Source organism: Myxocyprinus asiaticus, chromosome 46 (genome assembly GCF_019703515.2).
Source record: "Myxocyprinus asiaticus isolate MX2 ecotype Aquarium Trade chromosome 46, UBuf_Myxa_2, whole genome shotgun sequence".
NCBI lineage: Eukaryota > Metazoa > Chordata > Actinopteri > Cypriniformes > Catostomidae > Myxocyprinus > Myxocyprinus asiaticus.
In genome coordinates this window covers 2,083,871-2,100,541 of record NC_059389.1, presented here as the reverse complement: position 1 = coordinate 2,100,541, position 16,671 = coordinate 2,083,871, and the positions used below count along the sequence as shown (strand labels likewise).

Sequence of the window (16,671 nt, the reverse complement as noted above, 5' to 3'; positions counted from 1 at the left end):
TCCTCCATTCATCCATTATGTAGGTCTTTAGCTGCACAATTGTACAGGGTCTTCATTGGCATATTATTCGCTTCATAGTGCGCCACACATTCTCAATTGGAGATGGTCAGATCTGCAGGCACGCCAAACTAGCACCCACGCTTTCTGCCTATTCGGCTAGTATGTAGTTTGAAGTTGTCCTGCTGGAAAATGCAGGGACGTCCCTGGAAAAGACGGTGCTGGATGGCAGTATATGTTGCTCCAAAATTTGTGCATATCTGTCTGCATTAATGGTTCCCTCAGAGATGTGTGAGTTACCCATGCCATGGGCACTGACACACCCCTGGCCCATACAGACACTGGCTTTTAGTCCTGATGCTGATAACAGCTTGGATGATCCTTTTCCTCTTTGGCCAAAGAAAACAACGGCTGTGTTTTTCAAAAACCTTTTTAAATGTGCACTCTTTGGACCAAAGAACACAGTTCCACTGATCTACTTTCCATCTAAGATGAAACCGAGCCCAGAGAGGCAGCACTTCTGGACAGTGTTGATGTATGGCTTCTCCTTTACATAGTAAAGTCTTAACTTGCATCTGTGGATGCAGCGGTGAGTGGTGTTGACTAACAAAGGTTTACTAAAGAAATCCCAAGCCCATGTTCATGATGTCCATTACAGATGAATTATGTTTTTTAAAGACAGTGATGTCAGAGGGATCAGAGATCACGCGCATTCAGAAGTGGTTTTCGTCTTGCCCTTTACACACAGAGATTTGACCAGATTCCTTGAATCTTTTAACTATATTGTGCACTTTAGAAGGTAAAATGCCCAAAGTTATTCCAGTTTGTGTTTGGGGAACATTGTTCTCAAAGTGCTGGATTATTTGCTGAAGCATCTGTTGAAAAATGTACAAGTCTCGAATGATCCTTGCTCTTGAAGGACTTGGCTGTTTTTGGAGGCTCCTTATATACTAAGACATGATTGCCTCACCTGTTTAACATCTCCTGTTTCACATCGCCTTGTTATTTTAACTCGTCAAATTGTTATTAGTCTTAAATTGCTCCTGTCTCAACTTTTTTGGAGTGTGTTGCAGTCATCTGATTTGAAATTGCTGTACATTAAAAAAACAAAAAAAACAAAAAAAAACAATGAAATTCACAAGGTAAAACTTCATATTATGTGTAGTTGTAGTGCTCTCAATATAGCAAAGGGTGAATATAATTTACAAATCACTCCTTTTTGTTTTTATTAGCAATTTTCATCCTGTCCCAACTTTTTTGGAATTGGGGTATTCTACTCTTTGAGAGCTCTCCAACAACATATGACACATGGCTATTTGATCAGTTTGATGTTTTTTATGTGTAGTGCAAAATTATTAATAAATTATAAAAACGGAACACTTCTGATTTATCTGCAAATTTCAAAGCACTTAGATCATAATGCCGACATGCATTGGATAGTACAGCTTCTTAGCTTTAAAATTATACTTATTTTGTGTTGGTCAAGAATGTAGTTATTAATATTTTGATCATTATTTTTCTTCCCATCTGTGCTTAAAGGTATTTCCTGAAATATACATTAATTTGTCAGAATTATTCAAGTGGGTTGATTTTAGTAACGAACTATATTGTCCAGCGAACAGCGCGGTAGCATTACAAAAAGCTACATTTGTGCGATTATATTGCAAATGCAGCAATGGAGCCGATGAAGTAAACAAACGCGCTCACCTAAACCGTCCACTCTCACGTGGTGCTGGGAAATCGGAATCTTTTAGTGAGTCGTTTCTTTCGGACGGTTCATGTAAATGAATGTGTTCACATAAATGATTCACTGATTCAGTTGAGCCTTGTGCAGCCTTAAAGGGACCTTGCCTTTTTTTGAGCTAAATATTTGGTTATTTACTGCTGTTTATCATTATATTTCGATGCGTTATATAGTTTTACTAGTGTATATTAAGTATTCATTTTTGTTCAGTTTAATGTTGTCACTATTTGTTTAACCCTTATGAAAATTAACCATAGTATAGTAATATTGTAGTATGACTGTACTAACAATGGTTAATTTTGTAGTTACTATATTTTTACTACAAATACCATGGTTAAACTACGGTTACTGTAGTAAAACCATGGTTAATTTTCATAAGGGAATGCCATCCTTATCAGAACTTCTGATTGCAGAATTAAATAATATAATCTTATTATTACAGTATATACAGTTGTGCTCAAAAATTTGCATACCCTGGCAGAAATTGTGAAATTTTGGCATTGATTTTGAAAATATGACTGATCATCTTTTATTTAAGGATAGTGATCATATGAAGCCATTTATCATCACATAGTTGTTTGGCTCCTTTTTAAATCATAATGATAACAGAAATCACCCAAATGGCCCTGATCAAACGTTTACATACCCCTGAATGTTTGGCCTTGTTACAGACACACGAGGTGACACACACAGGTTTAAATGGCAATTAAAGGTTAATTTCCCACACCTGTGGCTTTTTAAATTGCAATTAGTGTCTGTGTATAAACAGTCAATGAGTTTGTTAGCTCTCACGTGGATGCACTGAGCAGGCTAGATACTGAGCCACGGGGAGCAGAAAAGAACTGTCAAAAGACCTGCGTAACAAGGTAATGGACCTTTATAAAGATGGAAAAGGATATAAAAAGATATCCAAAGCTTTGAAAATGCCAGTCAGTACTGTTCAATCACTTATTAAGAAGTGGAAAATTCGGGGATCTCCTGATACCAAGCCAAGGTCAGGTAGACCAAGAAAGATTTCAGCCACAACTGCCAGAAGAATTGTTCGGGATACAAAGAAAAACCCACAGGTAACCTCAGGAGAAACACAGGCTGCTCTGGAAAAAGACGGTGTGGTTGTTTCAAGGAGCACAATACGACGGTACTTGAACAAAAATGAGCTGTATGGTTGAGTTGCCAGAAAGAAGCCTTTACTGTGCCAATGCCACAAAAAAGCCCAGTTACAATATGCCCAACAACACCTTGACACGCCTCACAGCTTCTGGCACATTGTAATTTGGAGTGACGAGACCAAAATAGAGCTTTATGTTCACAACCATAAGTGCTATGTTTGGAGAGGGGTCAACAAGGCCTATAGTGAAAAGAATACCATCCCCACTGTGAAGCATGGTGGTGGCTCACTGATGTTTTGGGGGTGTGCGAGCTCTAAAGTCTCGGGGAATCTTGTGAAAATTGATGGCAAGATGAATGCAGCATGTTATCAGAAAATACTGGCAGACAATTTGCATTCTTCTGCACGAAAGCTGCACATGGGACACTCTTGGACTTTCCAGCATGACAATGACCCTAAGCACAAGGCCAAGTTGACCCTCCAGTGGTTACAGCAGAAAAAGGTGAAGGTTCTGGAGTGGCCATTACAGTCTCCTGACCTTAATATCATCGAGCCACTCTAGGGACATCTCAAACGTGCGGTTCATGCAAGACGACCAAAGACTTTGCATGACCTGGAGGCATTTTGCCAAGACGAATGGGCAGCTATACCACCTGCAAGAATTTGGGGCCTCATAGACAACTATTACAAAAGACTGCACGCTGTCATTGATGCTAAAGGGGGCAATACACAGTATTAAGAACTAAGGGTATGCAGACTTTTGAACAGGGGTCATTTCATTTTTTTGTTTGTTGCCATGTTTTGTTTTATGATTGTGCCATTCTGTTATAACCTACAGTTGAATATGAATCCCATAAGAAATAAAAGAAATGTGTTTTGCCTGCTCACTCATGTTTTCTTTAAAAATGGTACATATATTACCAATTCTCCAAGGGTATGCAAACTTTTGAGCACAACTGTATCTAAAAATATTTTCTTATTTAGATAGTTTCAGTGAAGTTAGCTAGTGGCTTGTAGTGTAACTAGTTTTGAATTTATTTTAGGAGAAACATCTGAGACAAACATCTCTGGAGACTTAATGGAGTTCTGAGTTATATGAAAGAGGAACCTCTGATAAAAACATTTTCCTTGTTTTTCCACAGGTCTCGTACGGTTGTCCGTGTAGAGATCAGTGTGAAGTTTGAGCCGTCAAAGATTAATGTGTTTAATAAAGACTGCATTCGAGGAGGGCGAGAGGTGTCGTGTATGTTGGCCAATGTTTGTCTGAACGTCACTGCACGGACACCAATGTTGGATCCAAAAACAGTCGGTATGTCCATCAAAAACACTGCCGGCCAATCAGAAGGCAGAATGATATATGCACATTAGTTGTATTTTCCAGTGTTCTATGCTTGTGTAATTTCTGTCAGATGTTTGTTCGAAAGGTCACTTCTTAAAATTGGAACAGTATTTTCCTAATGCATAAAGCCTCAAGCCAGAGGAAAAACACTTTAATCCTGTCGCTTAGAGAGAGAAGTCATGGAAACCATCATAAAACTGTGTCAGGCAACATATCAACATTTACTTTCACATCTGTAGGGTATAGTATTATCAGAACCCAGACAAATAGGCAAAAAATATTTCCTCTTTATTAGGTGATCTATTGGCAACACTTTCACTTTGGTTTAAAGGGTCTTTAAAAATGTAATATGTGTGTCTCACTGTCTGTCTCTCTGTTCAGCGTTGAGGTACAGTTGTGATTTTGAAGAGAGTGGATATTTCCCCAGAGCTGTGTTAGACAGCACAGAACTACAGCAGCCCAGAGACGTCAACATGCAGCCGGACACTGAATACTGCCAGCAAGTGTACTTCCACGTACATGTGAGCACAATATTGATTTTTCGGTGGACATAAACACTCTGCCAGTTCTGACTCAATATACTGTGGACCCAAAAAAGTATTTGAACACTCCAAAATAAAATATCAAAGAAGTGTCGGCCTTTAAAAATGGGATATGATGGTTTGGAAAGTTCAGTCTGGAATTTAATAAAGGTTATGTTTTGACACTGAGGTGAGATGTGTTTATGTCTGTACAGGAAGTGACAGACTACACACGACCCCTGATCTTCACTGTTAACATCGGCTTACAGAACACAGAGGAGGGACCGGTGCTTGACGACGGGTGGCCCACCAGTCTCACAGCAGAGGTAAGACAGATACTGCAGACAGCCACACAGACAGACAGACAGATAGACAGACAGACAGACAGACTGATATACAGTACTAGATAGACAGATGGATAGAAAGACAGACAGACAGACAGATAGATATACAGACAGACAGATATACAGTACTAGATAGACAGATGGATAGAAAGACAGACAGACAGACAGATAGATATACAGACAGACAGATATACAGTACTAGACAGACAGACGGATAGAAAGACAGACAGATAAACAGAAAGTTAGACAAACAGACAGATTGATATACAGTACTAGATAGACAGATGGATAGAAAGACAGACAGACAGACAGATAGATATACAGACAGACAGATATACAGTACTAGATAGACAGACGGATAGAAAGACAGACAGATAAACAGAAAGTTAGACAGACAGACAGACAGATAAACAGAAAGTTAGACAAACAGACAGACAGATAGACAGACAGACTTAAAGATAGATATACTAGATAGACAGACGGATAGAAAGACAGACAGACAGATAGATATACAGTACTAGATAGACAGATGGATATAAAGACAGACAGATAGATTGACAGACAGGCAGACAGACAGACAGATAGATTGACAGACAGACAGACAGACAGACAGATAGATAGACAGACAGATAGATAGATAGATAGATAGATAGATAGATAGATAGATAGATAGATAGATTTCTCACACACATACACACTATTTTTGCATTCTTCAGTTGATCGGTGGCATTTCAAGAGTTTCTTCTTTGTTTATTTTTTTCTCTCTTTAGCTTCCATTCTGGAATGGTTGTGATAATGACGATCTGTGTGTTTCAAACCTTATTCTGCAGAGCAGCTCTGACTTATTAGATCGCAGGTGTGTCCTCATACACACACTCACACTTTCTCTTCCTCACACACTAGCCTAGTTTCCATCCACTTTTCGTGCTATTTTGTTATCGACAAAGTGAAAATGCATAAAAATTGTATGCAAAATTTGCCGTCTTCTGCCTGTTTCCATTCAAATGGCCTTTTATCGATAAAAATGGTGTGCGTGATGACGTCATGCCTAAAAAAACACTTAGCTCAGCAAATGTGATCCGAGGTAAAGAGGGTTATATTTAAAATATTTAAACGTTTTAAAAGGTTCAAAAACTCGTTTTCTGAAAGTGAGCTCCGCATTGGACAAATAGTTCTGAAGTGCAGAAAAAACGACTTTATTCGTCTACAGAACAGGGTACGGCTAATTTAAGTTTGTGTAAAGAAAAGGCATATATAGGTCTAAAAATATATATATATTTTTGTTTGGTCATTTATTTTATTTAATACAGGGAATTTTGCCAGCATTTTTTTAAATGCTAAACAATAATTTAATAAAATTGGGTTATATGTTTTCTCCTAGTATTGTGTATTTATTTTTAATTTAAAACATCTTTGTGCACAGAAATTATATGTATGTATATTTTTTGTATTGTGGGCTAATTCCGTGACTGCCGTCTATTACTTTGAATGGTGTGGAAAAGCAACTTTAATAAATAAACGGATGTCTACCATGATTAAATTAATCACAAACAGTGGCCATTCATTTGTTCTCCTTGCACTTTTCGATGACCGGTGCATGATACGAGATATTTGTGTTGGCACTCCTGGAAGTGTCATGTTTGCAGTGATCGGATCTATATGCCGTTAAGATCAATCCATAATCACGTACAATAAATTGGCTTTCAAGGATCCTGTACCTTGTCGTCATGATTAACACAGGCAACGATTGGGGCAAATTCTATCATGTGACACTACATTTTTGCGTTAATGCCAATTTTCTCGTCAAAAAGTGTTTCCAAACCAGTTTTTCGCGACATTTGATGTATCGACATAAAGTTTATGCGCTAGAGTTAAACGGAAAAATATTATGTCGACACTTGTGAAATTTGAGCGATAATTTGATTTTCCATCAGCTTTATTTTGATGCGCTAAAACATTTTTGCCAAAAATACATGGCTGGAAACGTAGTTACTGATAAACTCTTTAGTCTCTCTGTGTCTCTCTCAGCCAGTTCTGCGGGCGGCGCGAGCGGGCGACGTGGCCACTGTGTGTTCATCAGAGGACGAGAGCGAGCGACGAGCGTGTTGTGGAGGCTGGCCGAAAGAGAGTCCTCGTGGAGGCGCGTTTGGAGAACAGAGGAGAGAATGCGTACAACACGCTACTGCACGTGACCAATTCTCCAAACCTTCAGTTCTCCAGTCTGATGGTGAAGGTCTGTGTTTAAACGAAACTCTGATCCTAATCCAGAGTCTAAACCTGAGCTTCATCTGTATTTATGAGAGATTAAGGGATTATAGAAGGAGTCCGAACATGAGAAAGGAGAAAATCCCAAGAGTAAATGTCAACTCCGGGTAAACACTGAGTCTGCATATGTGGCTCTGTTCTAAACTCTAGTGAGCTGTCTACATAGGCAGCTACCTTCTAAGGCAGCATCCTAACCACAATGGAACTGATAGATAAGGGACTGAATTGAAACAGCCACATAAATATTGCTCCTAAATGCACTCCTAAAACATTTGTCATGTTTTTCAGGCTCCGTCAGATGTCACAATCAAGTGTCTGAACTCTGACGATCCAAATCGTCACCTTACCTGTAATGTCAGTGCACCGTTTATGAGATCACAAGCACAGGTGAGAATATCCACATCTGTGACCCCATCACTACCAAAAACAATCAAACACATGTCAAGTTTGCAGAAAAGTAATCTTTGTCTATGTTGGTTTCATTCATTTTACATATGTAAAACATTTTCTATATTAAAAAATATATATATTTAATGACTTAAAAAATGTCAAGTTGTGTAACCATCAAGTAAAAGGTATTTAAATACTTAATTATTCATTTTAAAAATGTTTTCAACCAAATTCAAAAATGTTTTAATTTTTCTTAGGGTTACTCCATTTGACCTGAACAAAATGGGCCTCTTCATAAAAACAGAATCATCTCTGTTTTATTTATCTGTTTACTATTGTTATTTATTGTCACATTACAACAGAATGGCTACCTGCATGTTGGTTGCACCACCTGACTTTCAGTTGGTGGACAAAAGTTTTTCAAATATTAATATTTTAAAACAAAATTTGTATAATTAATAAATGCAACCTTATTGTAAAGTGTTACCCAAAATTTTTACTTCTTATTTTTATTTTATTTTTTATGAAATAATAATACAATATTATTCTGCACTACTTATGCCAACATTTCTTATTTCAAAAACTTTTAATGAGACTTTTACTTTATTGTCTCTGGATGGTCAGACTACTTTTTAGCATTTTTAATGTATATATTTTTGAAAAAATGAGCATCATGTCATTGACCCCACATATCATGCCACTGAAGGATAACCATATAACTATACACCGATCACACAAAACATTATGACCACTCACAGGTGAAGTGAATATCATTGGGTAGATTAGGTGGTAAGTGAACAATCAGTTCTCGTAGTCAAAAATGTTGAATGCAGGAGAAATGTGCAGGAGTAAAGACCTGAGCGACTTTGACAAGGGCCAAATTGTTATGGCCAGACGACTGTGTCAGAGCATCTCTGAAACAAGGTCATTGGTGAGTACCGACAGTGGTCTGAGGAGGGACAAACCACAAACCGGCTACAGGGTGTTGGGTGCCCAAGGCTCATCGATGGGCGAGGGCAATAAAGACTTTCCGATCTGGTCCAAACCAACAGAAGGTCTACTGTGGCACAAGTCAGAAAATTTTAAGAATGGTTACGGGAAGAAGGTGTCACAACACAGTGCATCGCACCCAGCTGCGTATGGTGCTGCATAGCTGCAGACCGTTCAGAGTGACCATGATGACCCCTGTCCACCATCAAAAGCGCCTACAATGGGCACACGAGCATCAGAACTGGACCTTGGAGCAGTGGAAGAAGGTCGCCTGGTCCGATGAGTCCTGTTTTCTTTTACATCACGTCGATGGCCGTGTACGTTTGCACCGTTTACCTGGGGAAGTGATGGCACCAGGATGCACTGTGGGAAGACGATAAGCCGGTGGAGGGAGTGAGATGCTCTAGATAATGTTCTGCTGGGAAACCCTGGGTCCGGCCATTCATGTGGACGTCAATTTGACACGTGCCCCCTACCTATACATCATTGCAGACCAGGTACACCCCTTCATGTCAACGGTATTCCCTGATGGCAGTGGCCTCTTTCAGCAGGATAATGCACCCTGCCACACTGCACACATTGTTCGGGAATGGTTTGAGGAACATGATGAAGAGTTCAAGGTGTTGCCCTGGCCTCCAAGTGTCCATACCTTGGCAGGTCGGCGTTGTTTTGGTGGCACGCAGAGGATCAACAGCATATTAGGCAGGTGGTCATATTGTTTTGGCTCATCAGTGTACAATGATGTTTACATGGTACTCTAAGTTACTTCAAAGAATATTATGGAACATCTCCAAAAAACTAAACAAAACATGGTATTGTCATGGTAACACGTCCAAAAAAAAAAAAAAACATAGTACCACTATGGTACATTTTGGTACTTGTTTGCTGGTGAAAACTGTGGTCAAAATCACAGACCTCTTGATAAAATGTCACAAGTTCAAAGTTGAGAGAAAAACGAACTCCGTGTCAAAACAGAAGCCCGGGGTTGTTGAAAAAGTATCAGTGACCAGTCTGACTTTGACAGAAGCAACAGAGTGGAAAACAGTGAAATCCCCAAATTCTCTTCATGTGCAGATGTTTATGTCTGGCAGAATGAGACCGATATAAACCATCATCTCTCCACATGCCAATCGGCTGATTCTCATACGCCACATGAGTTTGATTCATCACCATTTATTGCTTTGATTTCTCCTCGAAAAGTTTGCAGGCACATTCTGTGATCTGACCCTTTTAGTTTTTCTTTGCTAATGGTTTCCTCTGCTCTCGCTGTGCTGGCGTCGCCCCAAACGCTTCGTTTGACTACTCGCATTCCGCCCCGTCTCTGGGGTCTGTCTGAAATTCTCTTCACCTTCTGTTCAAATCTGGAACAAAGTAGAAAATCCATTAATCACAACTGTTCAAATTAGACAATAATGAGAAACACAGACACCATAAAAGACTTAGTAGAAGAGAAGATTGTGTTTGTTTATATTTTTTGAAGTGTTTTGTTTACATTAATGGCTTGTTTGTTTTTTCAACAGGTCTATTTTCGTCTTGAGTTCGAATTTAGCAGGTCGGTCTTCTTGAACTATGTTCAGATCATTCTAAGGGTGTCCAGGTGAGGCCATGACCTTTGAACTAAATTATATGAAATGTTCAGACTGAACACATTGTTGTGCTAAAAACAGCTAGATCGAGCGCAACAAATAGAACTGAATGTAGGTGTCTTGAAACGCATTTTAAAAGTCGAAGTCCTTTTAAACATGACACAGCGACTAAAATACTCAGCACTCCTGCACGAGACACTGAATAAACAGTAAGATGCTTCACAACGATCAAAGATGTCCGTCTAGTGCATAGTGTTTGTGTAGAAAAACAATTTAATGCTAAGCGACATGTGTTTCATTACACATATGGCGGCAGTTATAAAGTGAAATGTCCACTGTGTGGCGCTAAAAGCGAGTTAAATGTCCTCCCAAACAGATGGAGTTTTATATCAACAAAACCGACCTCCCTACCCTAAACCTTAAACCTAAACCTAACCGATAGTGTCAGAAAAAGCAAATGTGATGTGAAAAATACAACCACGTCATTTTGTGCTGCTTCTGTGACACATTCGGTTCACGTGTCAAAATGCGTGCTCTTCAGGACTCGTATCCCGCTCCTTTACATCACAAGTGCAACGTTCTATCAGTCGAGCTGCCACGCAATTTGATCACACTCGAACAAGCTTGTAAATGTAGTTAAATGTTAAAATGAGTCATGCGCTATAGTAAAAGTGTTTATATGTCATAAGATAGCATTGTGTGAGGAACAGGGCGAAAGTAAGTGTTTATGAACTGGTTTTACTCGTGATTTGTTTGAAAGTGAATAAAAGTAATTGTTGTTCTAGTGCCTCTAGTGTTCATTTTACCGCAATACGTACTACTAGCCACGTAAATGCCATTTTCTAAAAACTTTGGTATAGTAACGTGATTCTACAAGACCAGAATGTGAAAAACATAATTGGTGTGAACGGCCCCTTAGAGAACTCTTGTTTGTTTGGTTTCAGTGATGGTGAAGAGATTTCTCCAGAGGACAACATAAATGATATCTATCATACCTTGAAATATGAGGCAGATATTCTTTTCACAAGGTAACACAGTAGAAATGTTTCAGTCATTTGCTCACTTCTCATGGGCGTTTTTTATGCTTTCAGTCAGAAATGAAGAATGTACGCTTCTCTCTTTTCTCAGAGATTCCAGCCCATCCCGTTTCGAGATCAAACCCGAGCTGGCACAGAATGTCCCCCTTGGATCCGGACCCGCCTTCAACCTCTCCTATCAGGTGGGCAACTTCTTTCAGAGCTGCAATTGAGCACAGTTTCTCAGATGCTGTATTTGTCTCCAGAAAATATTTCCTTTGGAATTCTAAACCGTATTTCTCCTTAAATGGAACCAAATCCAAGCCATTTGTTTTTCAGATCCAGAATCTTGGCCTGTTCCCTGTATCTGAGCTTCTCTTCACTCTAAATGTCTTTGCTGTGACTGTAAATGCGAACGCTCTCTTGCATCTCTCAGACTTGGTTATCGACCAGGTGGACTTTTGATTTAAATTGTTCATGTTAACCATATTTAATCTATTTAATTTCAGCCCCAGTCCACAATTTATATTAAATATTCATTAAATTGTTAAATGAGAAACGATTACTTTAATGGGGTTCCAGGATTTTCCTGTAAGCCCGTCTCATAAGTCAAGTTGTCAGAGATGTTTTAGCTCTTTTTTTGTGTGTGTGTTCCATCAGTAATTCTGTTTTAGTAACTAAGAGGTTTTTGTGAGTAAATCTTCATTTGTTTTAGTATCCAGAATGACTGTTTAAGACGTGTTTTGCTCTTCGTAGATGTCTGGATCGCACTGTAACGTTCCTCGTGTCATCACCTCTGGTTCCTCCTCACAGGAAGATCTCTCCTTTAACACACACATGGTAAACTTTGCTTCTTACACTACGTCCAAACTCCTTTAAAAGTTCTGCGAATGGTTAATTACTTCCATCTGTCAGGTAACAAAGCAACAGAAGTTAGTAGTGACAAGCCTGATGAAAATAAACCATCCCACCTGCTTTATACTGCAAAAAAAAATAATTTTCTTAATCAGTTTTTTCGCTTTTGGAGCATCTCACTTTGGTTGCATCGTGTCATAAACATACTGTTTTTAGGTCACTGTGACAAGTTAAATAAAGTTGAATCTTAGAAAAACACATCTGGAGATCCCTGCTGTTGTCCAGCTGTGTTTGAACACAAGAATACATCCTCATCTTGTCCTGTCGCTAGTGTCGCACAAGCCTGAGTGTGGTTTGTTGCATGTACAGCTGGAATTTCGCTTACTGCCCCCTGCTGAAAACAGGTGGTGCTTGGATTGCTTCGATGTTTAGGAATATTCCTTATTACGGTCTGAGGACTTGATTAATTGTGTTAATTTTTTAACATATTATTTTTTCTATAACTAAACACACTGTTAAATTAATGTGTTAAATCTACACCCTTCGAGAAATCGAGAGTGCCGCAAATTCGGCACTCATTATTTTCACATGCAAATGAGCTTTGCGGCAAACTCTTCAAAAGTTTGCTGCGGGATCACCACTACTGGTGAAGAGCTGCAAACTTCAGGCAAACATTTGCGGCGAATCGCAAGCTCATTTACTTGTGACAGCAATGAGTGGGAAATTTGTGGCAAGTTTTTTATAACTCATTTTGCATAAAACTTTGCAGAAACCTCACTAAATTGTTAGATTTATGCTTAAAAAAAGAAAAACAGCTATTTGCAAATGCATTAAGAAAAATAAACTTCAAGGTATATTCTCTAAAAACAAGTAATTATAGCATACACATTTCTGGTTTAAATTTATCTTGTATTAACCTTGTGCGACCACATGTACACATGCGTGGACGTTGTATTTTGGCTTCGCTATATGCAACACATAATTTACTTTAATTTAAACCGACTGATCTCAGTTCAGGAGACTCTGTTCTGTTAGTAAAGGGTTAAACTTTCGACGCACGGAGTCATGTGACCAAACAACGTGGTAGCGGCGATCGCAGAGGAGTTTAAATTTGGTTGAAACGCCCAAAAAACTACATCTGGTAAGAAACCTAATGAAGGTTTTACATTGAAACCTGTTTGAGTAAAAAGATTAGAGTCTCTAGTTTCATCCGATATGCCATTTCTAAAATTTGAGTGATTTATCGCGAAACGGCACACTGTTAAACACAATGTCCACATTCGTGGACTATAGGCTCAGTTTCAGTTCAGATATCATATATTCACTGTACATTATCACAAGGAGAATTAATGGATGCATCTAAAAGCTGTAAAATGTGTCTTTCAGAGGCTTTATATGGAGTTAGGATGAAAATAAGGTGCATTTCAAACTGTTCTGAGACCAGTGCAGACAGACAGCACACTGGAGGTTAAGTCATTCACTAAATAGGGAGCAAGGGAGCATCCTATAGCTCTCTATGCAGTTAAGTGCATTCACTCCTAAAATCTGATCAAAAGTTCAGTTTCAGGCTGCAGATGATGTTTGGATCACTCAACATGTTTGACAGACATGTGACAATGATAATCAGTACATAGATTCAGAATTTATAATGTATCATTTTATTTTAACATGATTGACAGTGATTGGATGATGCTGGACATTACTTTGAATCTGAATTAATTATGCTAATTTCTGATGTAATGTCTGTAACATCTAAAAACATGAATAATCAACACTCCTGGAAACATAATGAACAATTTGATTTAACAAAAAATCAGACTTTCTATAGCTTGATATTATTTAAAATTTCACAACTTAGTCCTGATGTCCACATATGAGGACATCAATTTTTAGTAAAACTATTTGGTCAAAAACATATTTTTTTATTTTGCCATGTTTCTTAGCCGTTACTAGTTACAAATCAAAAAGGGGAATGGAAAATGCACACAGCAGTCATGCGGGGGTTTCAGGAGGTTAATGATATTTAGATGTTTTTACTAGAAAACAACACAAAAATACTAATTAAGAAAATTATTATTATTATTATTATTATTATTTATTTTTTTGCAGTGAAGCAGTTATTTTGGCTTTTCCAAATTGGAAACCCATTTGTTTGAATTTAACTCTCACAGTTTTAGCAAATGTTTGATGCAGTTTGGATTGAGTTTCACAGTTTCCTCTCTTGGATATTCTGTTTCCAAATGCCATTGCATGGGCAGATGCAGTGTGCATGTCGTTTAATGTAGTGTATTTGTGTTTTCAGAGCCCTACCACCAGTGACGCATTATTTGCGCAGTGTAGAATCAACCTGCCTCCACAAGGAGATGTTAGCATATTCGCAGCAGGATGGCTTGACCTTCATGCATTATTAGCTGTGAGTATCTCATCTGGTATATATAAGCCAACTTCGAAACCCTTTAAATACCAGCTCAGGTTCAGTCTGGTCATTTATGGCCATTATCTGGTCTTAGATGGTGATCAGTTGGACTACCAGCTGTTGGACCTGATTTTGACCTGGTAGACCTCCTTGGACCAGCAACAAACCACCTACCTTGTTCCAGAATACTAGCTTGTTTTGGCTGGTTTTTCAAGCAGGGAAGACTTTTCACTCTTCTTTTGATTGTACAGGTGAAATTTAAAAGGTTAGAGCTGATGCTGAGTGCTGCAGTAGAGCTGAGCTCCTCAAGTCCGATATTTCTTCATGAGGAGAGACCCATGAGACACGTGAGTACCATAACATTGTAAAACACAGTCAATGAATAGAAAATGTCAGTTGTCATCATTTACTTATCCTCATGTTGTTCCAACCCGTGGAACACAACAGGAACACGATAGGAACTGGCAAATATCTCCTTATGTGTTTCACAGAAGAAAGTCAAACAGCTTTGGAAGTATTCACATGTTATGATTGATTTTATGCATTTAAGCTGTCTTAAATGTACTTGTGAATATTTTTTATGTACCTTCTGTGCAGTGTTTAGAAGATAAAGTAGTGTATTGTGTTGCAAAACAGTAAATAAAACTGATCAGTTTTTCCATGAAGTGTTGGTTTTGTTCAGAACAACAGATCAATACATTCTTGAGTCCTCTTTGACTGTCAGAAGTTAAATTGACCAGAAGTACTTCTGGGAACTTTTGGAAAAAATCTCAAGTTGTACATGTACTTCCCTCTTGTGGCTAACAATGCTCAAACACACGAGATCTTCAGTGCAAAAGGCGACTAGGCGTCAATCTCACGAAATCGGTCAAGAACATGTTCAGATTTGTCTCCAAAATCAAAAGAGCATTTTTTAAGAATTTTGTGGTGAAATCTAACCCAAACACTTCTTCATAAGATCCAGAAGACTGTAAAACCAGCATTAGTTATATACACATGATCTAAGAATCTTAAAGGGATAGTTCACCCAGAAATGAAAATTCTCTCATCATTTACTCACCCTCATGCCATCCCAGATGTGTATGACTTCCTTTCTTCTGCAGAACACAAATGAAGTTTTTTAGAAGAATATCTCAGCTCTGTAGGTCCATACAATGCTAGTGAATGGTGACCAGATCTTTGAAGCTCCAAAAATCACATAAAGGCAGCATAAAAGTAATCCATATTGTTCCAGTGGTTTAATCCATGTCTTCTGAAGCGATGCAATCGTTTTGTGTGAGAAACAGATCCATATTTAAATCCTGTTTTACTATAAATCTCCAGAATCTGAAAGTGGAGATTTATAGTTATAAAGGACTTAATTATTGATTTGTTTCTCAGCCACATCTATCATATCACTTCTGTAAACATGGATTAAACCACTGGAGTCTTATGGGTTACTTTTAAACTGCCTTTATGTGCTTTTTGGAGCTTTAAAGTTCTGGTCACCATTCACTTGCATTGAATAAACCTACAGAGCTGAAATATTCTTCTATGTGTTATAGACAAGAAAGAAAGTCATACACAACTGGGATGGCATGAGGGTGAGTAAATGATGAGAGAATCTTCATTTTTGGGTGAACTATCCCTTTAATTTGTACATAGAAGGTCAGATCTGGAACATCAAGTTCCTCAAAGAACGTGACTGTAATGTTTTGGTTTGTGTTGTTGTAGATAATCCTAGAGGTCAGGAAGGAGGAAGATTACAGAATTCCCATCTGGGTGATTATTGGAAGCACTTTGGGTGGACTGCAACTTCTCGCCCTGCTAGTGCTCGCGCTCTGGAAGGTCTGGGACCATTTTCTGTCACATTTACTGGGATAGTATGAGATTATGTAGTGTATATTGTTGCGAGAAAAGCATTGTATTACCATAGTGCACTATCCAGAGATTGTAAATAGCATTAAGTGTCAAAAATGGTGGTAAAGTGTTTTTATTTAATAGTGCCACAAAGAAACAAACCTACAAATCTCTCTTGTTTTTTTCCCCAAATATAAATCTGAAATACCAGAAAGGCCTTATGTCTGTCCATTAATGTGTCGCTATGTTTTGTGCTACTTT

At 38.4% G+C, this 16,671-nt stretch overlaps 1 protein-coding gene across 3 annotated transcripts in view; it reads left to right on the top strand.

Annotated features, from left to right (window-relative positions):
• itga11b (integrin, alpha 11b) overlaps positions 1-16,671 on the top strand; it is a 51,156-nt gene that overhangs the window by 28,608 nt on the left and 5,877 nt on the right. For 2 of the 3 annotated variants that reach the window (XM_051689972.1, XM_051689974.1), the window contains 14 exons: positions 3,992-4,158; positions 4,570-4,709; positions 4,925-5,035; positions 5,824-5,909; positions 7,082-7,286; positions 7,607-7,705; positions 10,219-10,295; positions 11,229-11,312; positions 11,413-11,503; positions 11,640-11,753; positions 12,057-12,140; positions 14,458-14,568; positions 14,823-14,918; positions 16,285-16,398. In XM_051689972.1, coding sequence (XP_051545932.1) covers positions 3,992-4,158; positions 4,570-4,709; positions 4,925-5,035; positions 5,824-5,909; positions 7,082-7,286; positions 7,607-7,705; positions 10,219-10,295; positions 11,229-11,312; positions 11,413-11,503; positions 11,640-11,753; positions 12,057-12,140; positions 14,458-14,568; positions 14,823-14,918; positions 16,285-16,398 — 1,579 coding nt within the window. The other variant, XM_051689973.1, reaches the window with a different exon arrangement.